The sequence below is a fragment of the Mustelus asterias genome, unplaced genomic scaffold (genome assembly GCF_964213995.1).
Source record: "Mustelus asterias unplaced genomic scaffold, sMusAst1.hap1.1 HAP1_SCAFFOLD_4722, whole genome shotgun sequence".
NCBI classification, from domain to species: Eukaryota; Metazoa; Chordata; class Chondrichthyes; order Carcharhiniformes; family Triakidae; genus Mustelus; species Mustelus asterias.
In genome coordinates this window covers 1-14,438 of record NW_027594665.1, presented here as the reverse complement: position 1 = coordinate 14,438, position 14,438 = coordinate 1, and the positions used below count along the sequence as shown (strand labels likewise).

General features: G+C 51.4%; 1 protein-coding gene across 1 annotated transcript; it reads right to left on the bottom strand.

Moving 5' to 3' along the window:
* Nucleotides 1–365: 365 nt before the first annotated feature.
* On the bottom strand, nucleotides 366–14,246 carry LOC144491209 (DENN domain-containing protein 2C-like; the record flags this gene model as incomplete). Its single annotated transcript, XM_078208887.1, has 4 exons — nucleotides 366–407; nucleotides 1,872–2,049; nucleotides 3,717–3,865; nucleotides 14,106–14,246. Coding segments are annotated over 4 exons (510 nt in total), but the record flags the coding sequence as incomplete, so codon positions are not given.
* Between the last annotated feature and the right edge of the window lie 192 nt (nucleotides 14,247–14,438).

Genomic DNA, 14,438 nt, shown 5'->3' with positions numbered 1-14,438 from the left:
TCTTTCCAACAAGACAACTTTAACAACACTGAGGTTTCAGCCTTCACACATGACGCAGCACTGAACACAAATACAATCAATTCTAGCTGAAGGAGATGAGGCTCTTTTGAAACTATGTGTTGAGTTTCAGGAAGTGGGCATTGCTTGCACTGCCAGCATTTATTGCCCATGCCTCGTGACCCTCATGAAGGTGGTGGTGAGTTTCCTTCTTGAACCATTGAAGTCCATGTGGTGTAAATACACTCACCGTGCCACGAGGGAGGGAGTTCCAGGATGTTGACTCAGTGATAAGATACATTATCAATTAGCCGTGCCCGTTACCAGGGAGATTTCGAGATACAGCCTCGTTTTCACAGTGCACTCACCTGTCGCAAGAACCTGTCTGCACAGAGATCAACCACCAACACCTGGAAAATAGACAAACACTTGTCAGCCTGGGAGCTCGACTCTTCCAGGGCCACCTACTCTCCACTGGCATGGAGCAAACTCGATGCAGGGACCTCCTGGACTGCACATTAAACTGTTAATATCTACTGATCAACTTCCATCGAAAGTGAATTTAAAGAATTTACATTTCTCTGGTGCCTTCCACCATCTTCAAACATTCCAAAGCACCTTCCAGCTAATGAAGAACTTTAGAAATGTACTCACTGTTGTAATGTCGCAAACGCAGCAGGATCCCACAAACAGCAATGTGACAGAGACCAGATCATTGTTTTTTTGAGATTGTTGGTATCAGGAAAACATATTGGCCAGGAATAACTCCGCGATCCTTCAATATAGTGCAGTGGGATCTTTCAGATCCATCAGAGGTCGCTGCCTGGCCTCAGCTTCACATTGCCCAAGGGGGTGGCATCTCTGACAGTGCAGCACTCCCTCAGTGCAGCACTCCCTCAGTGCAGCACTCCCTCAGTGCAGCACTCCCTCAGTGCAGCACTCCCTCAGTGCAGCACTCCCTCAGTGCAGCACTCCCTCAGTGCAGCACTCCCTCAGTGCAGCACTCCCTCAGTGCAGCACTCCCTCAGTGCAGCACTCCCTCAGTGCAGCACTCCCTCAGTGCAGCACTCCCTCAGTGCAGCACTCCCTCAGTGCAGCACTCCCTCAGTGCAGCACTCCCTCAGTGCAGCACTCCCTCAGTGCAGCACTCCCTCAGTGCAGCACTCCCTCAGTGCAGCACTCCCTCAGTGCAGCACTCCCTCAGTGCAGCACTCCCTCAGTGCATTGTCAGCCTAGGTTTTGTTCTCAAGTCAATGGACTGGGAGTCGAAGCCACAGCTTTGTGTCAGTTAGCTCACTGAGTACAGCTCAGCTCTCCCTGATAAACAGAGATGGAAAGGAGGGATTTACTAAGATCTCAGCATCAAGGCCACTTACTGGGGGGTTGCTGGGAGAGGCAGAGGGTAAACTAATTCCAAAGCAAGTGCACAGCGACTGCGTTCGGCACCAAACATCAGTCATCAGACATCGAGGGGAACTTTCCATCAAACTTGAAGATCAACAAAGACAAAACATCCCTCTCATTGCCCTTAGGAAGACACACTCAGACTGACTAGATAATATCTGGACCCCCAGGGACCCACACACAGACTGACTAGATAATATCCCCACCCTCAGAGACCCCTCACAGACTGACTGGATAATATCCGACCCTCAGAGACCCCCCCTCACTGACTAACCGCATAATATCCCCACCCTCGGAGACCCCTTCACTGACTCGCTGCACACTTGTTGTCTTTGATCCCCTCTCTGGACAGCGAACATGACCGTTTTGTTGACAATTATTGACCCTGGGAGTAAAATTAGATTCCGGTTTCTCTTTGGTCTGTTTACATTTCCAGGATTTAACCGCGCGCTGGTTTGCAAAGGTCTCACCTCTTCAATGGGCAGGTCGTTCAACAGATCCACCGAGTTGGAATGAATTCCGATAAGGAAAGGAGTGGGAGAACAAACGATATCGATCATGACAGCCGGAAGCACGGGGATGTACGTGTGCTGCCAGGTGAATGGGTACAGCATGGCCACAGCTGCATGTCCACATTTAGACAGGGTGCTGCAACACAAGAGTCAGACAAAGTCACCCATCACTGATTACAGTTAATCTGACTCAAATTCAGAGAGACCCAGAGAAACAGTGGGGAAAATGGAACAGAAAAGGGGCTCACAGCATCACATGCTCATTACAGGAGCATTAATATATAACGGATATCTTCCCCTGGCTTGGGAGTGTGTTGTGACACACTGCTCACAGCAAGTTAGAGAATGAATTCACCAGAGGGAGTGTTAATGCTGGATTGTGGGTTAATTAGACATGCTTGGGTTTCCTTCCACAGTCCAAAGATGTGCAGGTTAGGTGGATTGGCCATGCTAAATTGCCCCTTAATGTCCCAAGATGTGTAGGTTAGGGGGATTAGTGAAGTAAATGGGTTGTGTGGATAGGGCATGGGGTGGGCCTGGGTAAGGTGCTCCGTCAGACTCAATGGGCTAAATGGACTCCTTCTGCACTGTTGGGATTCAATAGATCACTGGAAATTTAGAGACATGACCAGCATCTTAGCAGGCAAGTTAATACTCAAACATAAAGCTGGTTAGTGAGGTTAGTGCAACAGGGTAGAGGCTAAGACTGGTTACTGAGGATCTCAGACACACGGGCCCCAGGAAATAAATAAATAAATATGGGGAACAAAATTTGATAAGGAAGTTAAGGAATAGAAACATAGAAACTAGAAGCTGGAGTAGGCCATTTCCCTTCGAGCCTGCTCCGCCATTAATTTTGATTATGGCTGATCATTGAATTCAATATCCCGATCTCCCCTTCCTCCCATCTCCCTTGATCCCTTTAGCCCCAAGAGCTATATCTACTTTCTTCTTGAAATCAGACACGTTTTAGCCTCAACTACTTTCTGTGGCAGTGAATTCCATACATGCACCACCCTCTGGGTGAAGAAATTTCTCCTCACCTCAGTTCTAAAAGGTTTACCCCCTTATCCTCAAACTATGACCCCTAGTTCTGGACTCTCCCACCATTGGGAATATTCTTTTGGAATCTGCCCCCTCTAACCCTGTTAGAATTTTATAAGTTTCTATAGATCCCCTCTTGCTGTTCTAAGCTCCAGTGACTATAATCCTAACTGACTTAGTCTCTCCTCGTATCCTGCCATCCCAGGAATCAGTCTGGTAAACCTTTGCTGTACTCCCTCTTATAGCAAGGACATCCTTCCTCAGATAAGGACACCAGAACCGCACACAATACTCCAGATGTGGCCTCACAGCAGGGCAGCGGCACAAGGTTATTACTGCATGGTCTGATGTGGTATTGGCTGTAAATATGATGCCAACACAATGCTATATACAGTATCTACACAAATCCAATACAGGATTAGATGGAAATTGCAGCATAGAAACCGGCCACTAACTGCATGATACTGGCTTTTCTATCATCTCTCTTCCTCCTACAATCCATTTAATTCCATCACCATATACTTTATTCCATTCTCCCCCTTGTGTTTATCTGGCTTCCTCTTGAATGTATTGCTATTTTGTTTCAATTCTTCCCAGTGATTGCGAGTTCTGTAATCCCACCACTCTCTGAGTGAACACGTTTCTCCTAAATTTCCTTATTGGGTTTATTAGTGAGTGGCTCATACCGATAGCCTTTAGTTTGTGCAGACACTATTAGAATCACACAATACACACACAGTGTTGATTTCACCTCCTTACCTGAGCTTGTCTGCGATGAAAATCACTCTGCGCTCCAGCAGTAACGAGGCAAACACGTGGATCACATGCCGGACATTCAGACAGCCAAAGAGACATTCAAAATCAACATGTTCCAGTCTCGAGTCTGTGGGTCTGCACAGTTCAATCACCTGAGGGAGAGTGGCTCTGTGTCAATGTCGGAGTAATTAGCAGTAAAGAGTAGTAACTCACCGTCCATGGTGTACACCAGTGTTACAACACTGGGGGCAGCACGGTGGCACAGTGGTTAGCACTGCTGCCTCACAGCACCAGGGGCCCGGGTTCAATTCCCAGCTTGGGTCACTGTGGGTGCAGAGTCTGCACCTTCTCCCAGTGTCTGCGTGGGTTTCCTCCGGGTGCTCCGGTTTCCCCCCACACTCCAAAGACGTGCAGGTTAGGTGGATTGGCCGTGCTAAATTGACCCTAGTGTCAGGGGGACTAGCTAGGGTAAATATGTGAGGTTACGGGGAATAGGGCCTGGGTGGGATTGTGGTCGGTGCAGACTCGATGGGCCGAATGGCCTCCTACTGTACTGCAGGGATTCTGTGAACAATAATCCTTACACAGAGATACATGGCCCTCTGTAACAACATCTAACTGCCCATTAGAGGAGTTCCGAGTCTTTGTTCCCACTTCACCACCTCAGGCCACTATTTACCAGGCCTTTTCCTAGTTATACCCGTCTGTCGTAGCCCCATACCTGGGATTTAACTTGAATTAGAAACTCAGGATTAAATTTTTCTGTTCAAACATGGATCTATCCCGGCCACTCTCGGATAAATCAAAGTTGTCGATCATTCCTCGTGACCCGTCCCTCAGATCCTGGGCAGCAGTTTCTTGGCTCTTTCTCCCCGTGCAGCTCCCAGGGTTCAGCTTGTATCTCGGCCACGAGGTGTGACCAGGGCCCGAGGTACAACCTGAGCACAACGTCCCCATCTGACCCTCCGAGGAAAAATAGACTTGCATTTTTATAGCGCCTCTGGATGTTCCAAAGTTCTTCAGAGCCAATTAATTGCTTTGCAGCCTAGTGACTGTTGTAATGAAGGGAAACATGGCGGTCATTCTGTGCGCACCAAGCTCCCATAATGTGACAATGCCCAGATAATCGGCTTTAGGTGATGTTGACGGAGGGATAAATATTGACAGTGAAAACACTTTTGCTGCGGAATAATGCTGTGCAACATTATATTTTTTTTTATTAGTGTCACAAGTAGTCTTACATTAACACTGCAATGAAGTTACTGTGAAAATCCCCTAGTTGCTACACTCCAACACCTGTTCGGGTACACTGAGGGAGAATTCAGCATGGCCAATGCACCGAACCAACACATCTTTCGGACTGTGGGAGGAAACCGGAGCACTCGGAGGAAACCCACGCAGACACAGGGAGAACGTGCAGACTCCACACAGACAGTGACCCAAGCTGGGAATTGAACCCGAGTCCCTGGCGCTGTGAGGCAGCAGTGCTAACCACAGTGCCACCCCAGTGTCCACTTGAGGGGACACACCACGGCTTCAGCTTGACATCTTATCTGAAACACAGCTCCGCTGATGGTGCCGCACTCCCTCAGCACCGCAATGGAATTACTGGCTTTCGGAATAAAAACCTGGAATTAAAAGGGGGTGGTGGGGAGAGCTGGAGGAACATGGTCACAGGCCAGGCCAGAGCAGCCAGGAATGGTCTTAGCCACGGGAAAGCATGGGGAACGGTGGCCCCAAGAATTCCCGAGTCTTTCTCTCTCCATCTTCAAATATGTGTAGTTGCCATTGATGGGCTCGGAGAGTTTAATCGGGAACAAAGTAATCCAAGAGAATTCCTTAAATTTAACTCCCCCCAGTGAACAGTGTGACACTTCGCGAATACCAATACGAGGGAAAAACAACAATTTGCACTGTATGAGAAGAGTGCCTCTTGCTTGGCAAGTGAACTCTGACTGGTAGAAGCATTGCCATGGAGAATGCATCAGTTGCTGCTGACTGCTAGTTAACTGCCAAACATTGTTTGAAATTTAAAACTAGGCAGCTTGATCCTGATTGGTCAAGACATTGCCCTGAGGAATAAGTCAGCCAATGGCTGTCACAACCAATACTCAGAAATTACCAAAACAAAAACAGCCCAATCACTTTTCCCGGAGGAAAGCATGTAAATTATGTTCCTGACCTGTAATGGTTACATGAAAAACCATTGGCCGCCCTGAACTCTTAATAAATGGCTAACTCTGAATAGATAGGATCATAAGAAATATGAGCAGGAATAGGCCATTTGGCCCAGCAAACCTGCACTGCAAGTCAATAAGATCATGATTGATCTGATTGTGGTCTTCAGTTCACTTTCTGACCTGTCCCCAATAACCCCAGACTCCCTTACTGATCACAAATCTGTCTCACTCAACCTTAATTCAATGACCCAGCCTCCACTGCTCTCTGCGGGAGAGAATTCCAAACACTAAACTATCTGAGAAGAATTCCCCCCCCATCTAAGACTCAAATTTATTATTTTTAATATATGACCGAGTTCTAGATTCCCCCACGAGGGGAAACATCTCCTCAGCATCCACCCTGTCGAGTCCTGTCAGAACTTTACAAGATTCGATAAGATAACCTCTCGTTCTTCTAAACTCTAAGTATAGGGCCAACCTTTCTCATGAGACAACCCCTTCACCCCAAGAATCAGTGAACCTTCTCTGAACTGCTTCCAATCGCAAGTATATCCCTCTTTAAGGAAACCAAAACTGTACAGTGAGGGAGTGCTGCTCGGGCTGCAGTAGAGTGTGACAGTTGGTGTCTCAGTGAGGGAGTGCTGCTCGGGCTGCAGTAGAGTGTGACAGTTGGTGTCTCAGTGAGGGAGTGTTGCTCGGGCTGCAGTAGAGTGTGACAGTTGGTGTCTCAGTGAGGGAGTGTTGCTCGGGCTGCAGTAGAGTGTGACAGTTGGTGTCTCAGTGAGGGAGTGTTGCTCGGGCTGCAGTAGAGTGTGACAGTTGGTGTCTCAGTGAGGGAGTGTTGCTCGGGCTGCAGTAGAGTGTGACAGTTGGTGTCTCACTGAGGGAGTGTTGCTCGGGCTGCAGTAGAGTGTGACAGTTGGTGTCTCAGTGAGGGAGTGTTGCTCGGGCTGCAGTAGAGTGTGACAGTTGGTGTCTCAGTGAGGGAGTGCTGCTCGGGCTGCAGTAGAGTGTGACAGTTGGTGTCTCACTGTGGGAGTGCTGCTCGGGCTGCAGTAGAGTGTGACAGTTGGTGTCTCAGTGAGGGAGTGCTGCTCGGGCTGCAGTAGAGTGTGACAGTTGGTGTCTCAGTGAGGGAGTGCTGCTCGGGCTGCAGTGGAGAGTGACAGTTGGTGTCTCAGTGAGGGAGTGCTGCTCGGGCTGCAGTAGAGTGTGACAGTTGGTGTCTCAGTGAGGGAGTGCTGCTCGGGCTGCAGTAGAGTGTGACAGTTGGTGTCTCAGTGAGGGAGTGCTGCTCGGGCTGCAGTAGAGTGTGACAGTTGGTGTCTCAGTGAGGGAGTGCTGCTCGGGCTGCAGTAGAGTGTGACAGTTGGTGTCTCAGTGAGGGAGTGCTGCTCGGGCTGCAGTGGAGAGTGACAGTTGGTGTCTCAGTGTGGGAGTGCTGCTCGGGCTGCAGTAGAGTGTGACAGTTGGTGTCTCAGTGAGGGAGTGCTGCTCGGGCTGCAGTAGAGAGTGACAGTTGGTGTCTCAGTGAGGGAGTGCTGCTCGGGCTGCAGTGGAGAGTGACAGTTGGTGTCTCAGTGAGGGAGTGCTGCTCGGGCTGCAGTAGAGTGTGACAGTTGGTGTCTCAGTGAGGGAGTGCTGCTCGGGCTGCAGTAGAGTGTGACAGTTGGTGTCTCAGTGAGGGAGTGTTGCTCGGGCTGCAGTAGAGTGTGACAGTTGGTGTCTCAGTGAGGGAGTGCTGCTCGGGCTGCAGTAGAGAGTGACAGTTGGTGTCTCAGTGAGGGAGTGTTGCTCGGGCTGCAGTAGAGTGTGACAGTTGGTGTCTCAGTGAGGGAGTGCTGCTCGGGCTGCAGTAGAGTGTGACAGTTGGTGTCTCAGTGAGGGAGTGTTGCTCGGGCTGCAGTAGAGTGTGACAGTTGGTGTCTCAGTGAGGGAGTGCTGCTCGGGCTGCAGTAGAGAGTGACAGTTGGTGTCTCAGTGAGGGAGTGCTGCTCGGGCTGCAGTAGAGAGTGACAGTTGGTGTCTCAGTGAGGGAGTGTTGCTCGGGCTGCAGTAGAGTGTGACAGTTGGTGTCTCAGTGAGGGAGTGCTGCTCGGGCTGCAGTGGAGAGTGACAGTTGGGGAAGTGTGGGGAAGTTTTTTTTTTTTGTTTTCTTTTTTTCTTGCTGGTAATGGCTTCAGGGATGGCAGTTCAGGCAGTATGCTGCATCTCCTGTGGGATGTATGTGGTGAGGAAATCCAGTAGTGTTTCAGGAGATTTTAGTTGTAAGAAGTGCATTAGATTGCAGCTTCTGGAGGAGCGTGTAAAGGAGCTGGAAGGGGAGGTAGAGGAACTCCGCATAATTCGGGAGGCGGAGGTGGAAGTTGATAGGAGTTATAGAGAAATAGTAACTCCTAGAAATGAGGCTTGGGTCAATGCCAGGAGGAGGGGTAAGAAGCAATCGGGAAGACAATCCCCTGGGGCGGTTCCCCTCCATAATAGGTTTTCGGTGCTGGAGGCTACAGTTGAGGAGGAATCAACTGAGCATAGAGAGCAGATCTCTGGGGGTGAGCCGAGTGAGAAAGCTCAGGTGGTTAGGGGCTGTAAAAGACTGGGCCTTGTGATTGGGGACTCCACAATTAAGGGGACAGATAGGAGGGTCGGAACTAAAGGTAGGGACTCAGGGTTGGTGTGTTGCCTACCAGGGGCTGGGGTCCGGGATGTGTCTGACAGGGTATTCAGGACTCTTAGGGGGGAGGGAGATAAACCACAAGTTATTGTACATGTGGGGACACACGACATAGGGAGGATAGGGGAAGGGGATATTAGGCAGGGATTTATGGAGTTGGGGTGGAAACTAAAGGCCAAGACTGACAGAGTGGTTATCTCTGGACTCTTGCCTGTACCACGGGATAGTTTAGAGAGGAATAGGGAGAGGGAAGGTTTGAATTCATGGCTGAGGGGATGGTGCAGGAGGGAGGGGTTCAGGTACTTAAGCAATTGGGGCTCGTACTGGGGAAGGTGTGACCTCTATGAGAAGGATGGTCTACACCTTAATCAGAAGGGGACCAATATCCTGGGGGGTAAATTTGCTAAGGCCATGCAAGGAGGTTTAAACTGATTCGGGGGGGGGGAGGGATCCTGAGTAGTGGGGCTGAAAGTGAGGGATGCATGGATGGGGACTGCAATGCACGGCATTGCAGAGGTGGGGTGGAGCAGGGTTTGAAATGTGTATACTTCAATGCCAGGAGTATTCGCAATAAAGTGGGTGAACTTGCAGCGTGGATCAGTACCTGGGACTTCGATGTTGTGGCTATTTCAGAGACATGGATAGAGCAGGGGCAGGAATGGATGCTGCAGGTCCCGGGGTTCAAATGTTTTAGTCGAAGTAGGGAAGGAGGTAGAAGAGGGGGAGGGGTAGCATTATTGGTCAGAGATTGTATCACAGTGTCAGAGAGGAGGTTTGATGAGGACTTATCTGTTGAGGTAGTATGGGCGGAGATTAGAAATAGGAGAGGAGAGGTCACCCTGTTGGGAGTCTTTTATAGACCTCCTAAAAGTTCTAGAGAGGTTGAGGAAAGGATTGCGGAGTCAATCCTGCTTAGGAGTGAAAGTAATAGGGCAATTGTTATGGGGGATTTTAACTTGACTAATATTGACTGGAATTGTTATAGCTCTAGCTCGTTAGAGGGGTCAGTTTTTGTTCAAAGCGTGCAGGAAGGTTTTTTGACTCAGTATGTAGACAGGCCAACTAGAGGTGAGGCTATATTGGATCTGGTGCTGGGAAATGAGCCAGACCAGGTGCTAGACTTGGAAGTTGGTGTGCATTTTGGTGATAGTGACCACAATTCGGTTACGTTCACCTTAGTGATGGAAAGGGATAGGCATGAACCTCGGGCCAGTGGTTTTAGCTGGGGGAAGGGTAATTATGAGGCTATTAGGAGAGAATTAGGAAACATAGGTTGGACTAGGAGATTACAGGGACTGGGAACGTCCGACATGTGGAGTTTTTTCAAGGAGCAGCTACTGCGAGTCTGTGATAGGTATGTCCCTGTCAGGCAAGGAGGAATTGGTAGGGCTAGGGAACCGTGGTGCACCAAAAAAGTTTCTTTGTTGGTTAAAAAGAAAAAGGAGGCTTATGTTCGGATGAGACGTGAGCACTCGGGTAGTGCACTAGAAAGCTTTAGATTGGCTAAGAGGGAGTTGAAGAGCGAGCTTAGAAGGGCTAAAAGGGGACATGAGAAGACTTTGGCGGATAGGATAAAGAGAATCCTAAGGCGTTCTATAGGTATGTCAAGAACAGAAGGTTGGTTAGGGCAAGTTTAGGGCCAGTTATAGATGGCAGAGGGAAGTTATGTGTGGAACCGGAGGAGATTGGTGAAGCATTGAACCAATATTTCTCTTCGGTGTTCACGCAAGGGGACATGAATATAGCTGAGGAGGACACTGGGTTGCAAGGGAGTAGAATAGACAGTATTACAGTTGATAAGGAGGATGTGCAGGATATTCTGGAGGGTCTGAAAATAGATAAATCCCCTGGTCCGGATGGGATTTATCCAAGGATTCTCTGGGAGGCAAGAGAAGTGATTGCAGAGCCTCTGGCTCTGATCTTCAGGTCGTCGTTGGCCTCTGGTATAGTACCAGAAGATTGGAGGTTAGCGAATGTTGTCCCATTGTTTAAGAAGGGGAACAGAGACTTCCCCGGGAATTATAGACCGGTGAGTCTCACTTCTGTTGTCGGCAAGATGTTGGAAAAAATTATAAGGGATAGGATTTATAGTTATTTGGAGAGTAATGAATTGATAGGTGATAGTCAGCATGGTTTTGTGGCAGGTAGGTCGTGCCTTACTAACCTTATTGAGTTTTTTGAGAAAGTGACCAAGGAGGTGGATGGGGGCAAGGCAGTGGACGTGGTATATATGGATTTTAGTAAGGCGTTTGATAAGGTTCACCATGGTAGGCTTCTGCAGAAAATGCAGATGTATGGGATTGGGGGTGATCTAGGAAATTGGATCAGGAATTGGCTAGCCGATAGGAAACAGAGGGTGGTGGTTGATAGTAAATATTCATCATAGAGTGTGGTTACAAGTGGTGTACCTCAGGGATCTGTTTTGGGGCCACTGCTGTTTGTAATATTTATTAATGATCTGGATGAGGGTATAGTTGGGTGGATTAGCAAATTTGCTGATGACACCAAAGTCGGTGGTGTGGTAGACAGTGAGGAAGGGTGTCGTAGTTTGCAGGAAGACTTAGACAGGTTGCAAAGTTGGGCCGAGAGGTGGCGGATGGAGTTTAATGCGGAGAAGTGTGAGGTAATTCACTTTGGTAGGAATAACAGATGTGTTGAGTATAGGGCTAACGGGAGGACTTTGAATAGTGTGGAGGAGCAGAGGGATCTAGGTGTATGTGTGCATAGATCCCTGAAAGTTGGGAATCAAGTAGATAAGGTTGTTAAGAAGGCATATGGTGTCTTGGCGTTTATTGGTAGGGGGATTGAATTTAGGAGTCGTAGCGTTATGTTGCAACTGTACACAACTCTGGTGCGGCCGCACTTGGAGTACTGTGTGCAGTTCTGGTCCCCACATTACAGGAAGGATGTGGAGGCTTTGGAGAGGGTGCAGAGGAGGTTTACCAGGATGTTGCCTGGTATGGAGGGGAGATCCTATGAGGAGAGGCTGAGGGATTTGGGATTGTTTTCGCTGGAAAGGCGGCGGCTAAGAGGGGATCTTATTGAAACATATAAGATGATTAGAGGTTTAGATAGGGTGGATAGTGATAGCCTTTTTCCTCTGATGGAGAAATCCAGCACGAGGGGGCATGGCTTTAAATTGAGGGGGGGTAGTTATAGAACCGATGTCAGGGGTAGGTTCTTTACCCAGAGGGTGGTGAGGGATTGGAATGCCCTGCCAGCATCAGTAGTAAATGCGCCTAGTTTGGGGGCGTTTAAGAGATCCGTAGATAGGTTCATGGACGAAAAGAAATTGGTTTAGGTTGGAGGGTCACAGTTTTTTTTTTTATAACTGGTCGGTGCAACATCGTGGGCCGAAGGGCCTGTTCTGCGCTGTAATGTTCTATGTTCTATGTACACACTACTCTAGGCGTTGTCTCACCAATACACCATACAGTTGAGGCAAGACTTCTCTACTTTTACACTCTATCCACTTTTGTAATAAAGGCCAATATTCCACTTGCTGTACCTGCATGTTAATGATTCATGTACAAGGACACACAGATCCCTCTGTACCACAACATTCTGCAATCGCCCTTCATTTAAATATTGCTTTTTTATTCTTTCTGCAAAGTGGGCAAGTTTCAAGTTCACATTTTCCCACATTATACATCATGTGCTAAATTTTTACCCATCCATTTAACCCATGCAGAGGTTTTGTATCCTCTTCGAAACTTGCCTCTCTTTGTATCATCAGCAAATTTTGCTCCAATGCAGTCACTCCCATCATCCCAGTCATTAATGTAACTCGTGAATCGCTGCAGCTCCTGCAGGATTCCATTTGTTAGTTTGCCATCCTGAAAATGACTCATTCATCCAAACTCTGTCAGTCAATCCTTTATCCATGATAACAGACATCACCCCAACACCACGGACTCTCTATCTTGTATACTGACCTTTTATCAAATTAAATCAAATCATGTGGCACCTGACTGCATTCCTTTTGAAAATCCAAATAGACTACATCTACTGCTTCCCCTTTATTTGCCCTGGATCAATAACAACTTCTAACAACTTGTACTTAGTCTGGCCCAGGAATTTTTCATCAGACCTTCCATCTTCGCACAACATCCACTGCCCCCCAACCCCCCGCCAGCCCTTCCCCCCACTGCAGCCCCCGCCTGCCCCTCCCCCCACTGCAACCCCAGCCTGCCCCTCCCCCCCACCACAGCCCCCAGCCTGCCCTTCGCCCCCACCGCAACCCCAGCCTGACCCTCCCCCCCACCACAGCCCCCAGCCTGCCCCTCGCCCCCACCTCGCCCCCACCGCAACCCCAGCCTGCCCCTCCCCCCACCGCAGCCCCCACCTGCCCCTCCCCCCACCGCAACCCCAGCCTGCCCCTCCCCCCCACCACAGCCCCCAGCCTGCCCCTCGCCCCCACCGCAACCCCAGCCTGACCCTCCCCCCACCGCAACCCCAGCCTGCCCCTCCCCCCACCGCAACCCCAGCCTGCCCCTCCCCCCACTGCAACCCCAGCCTGCCCCTCCCCCCCACCACAGCCCCCAGCCTGCCCCTCGCCCCCACCGCAACCCCAGCCTGCCCCTCGCCCCCACCGCAACCCCAGCCTGCCCCTCCCCCCACCGCAACCCCAGCCTGCCCCTCCCCCCAACGTAACCCCAGCCTGACCCTCCCCCCACCGCAACCCCAGCCTGCCCCTCCCCCCACCGCAACCCCAGCCTGACCCTCCCCCCCACCGCAGCCCCCAGCCTGCCCCTCGCCCCCACCGCAACCCCAGCCTGCCCCTCCCCCCACCGCAGCCCCCACCTGCCCCTCCCCCCGCCTCAGCCCCCACCTGCCCCTCCCCCCGCCCCCCCACCTGCCCCTCCCCCCGCCTCCCCACCTGCCCCTCCCCCCGCCTCAGCCCCCACCTGCCCCTCCCCCCGCCCCCCCACCTGCCCCTCCCCCCCACCTGCCCCTCCCCCCCACCTGCCCCTTCCCCCCACTCCAGCCCCGCCTGCCCCTCCCCCCCACCTGCCCCTCCCCCCACCACAGCCCCCACCTGCCCCTCCCCCCCACCTGCCCCTTCCCCCCACTGTAACCCCAGCCTACCCCTCCCCCCCCACCGCAGCCCCCACCTGCCCCTCCCCCCCACCACAGCCCCCGCCTACCCCCCCACCACAGCCCCCACCTGCCCCTTCCCCCCACTGCAACCCCAGCCTGCCCCTCCCCCCACCTGCCCCCCCCTCCCCCCCCACCTGCCCCTCCCCCCCACTGCAGCCCCCACCTGCCCCTCCCCCCACCGCAACCCCAGCCTACCCCTCCCCCACCGCAGCCCCCGCCTGCCCCTCCCCCCCACCTGCCCCTTCCCCCCACCTGCCCCTTCCCCCCACTGCAACCCCCACCTGCCCCTCTTTCCCCCCCCCACAACCCCAGCTTCCCCTTCCGCCCCTTCCCCCACTGCAACCCCAGCCTGCCATACTCTCTCTCCCTCCCCACTCCCCCAGCCCCCACCCTCCCCGCTCTGTGTCTGGACGGTGTCTGTGTGGACATACTGACTGTTACCTCATTTCCTGACCCGGGGAGGAAGTTCTTGACTTTGATAACTCGGCCGGGTGCTGGGAATGGAGCCTCCATCACACTGCGCATGAAGGGATGGACCAGTGCTGGCGAAATCTCCCTCCTTTTCTCCACTTCATCCAGAACCTGGGGGCGAGTACACAGAACAAAGCAGAGTGAGGACAGCGAGCAATGGGGATCAGCGTGTGTACACAGCATCCCAGGGACTGGGGGCACAGCCTCTCGTGTGGGAGCGTACAGAGGCTGTAGTAGTGTCGAGAACATCTTGCAGGAATGTGATTCCCCCACCCCCCCCCTACACACAGACACAGACAGACA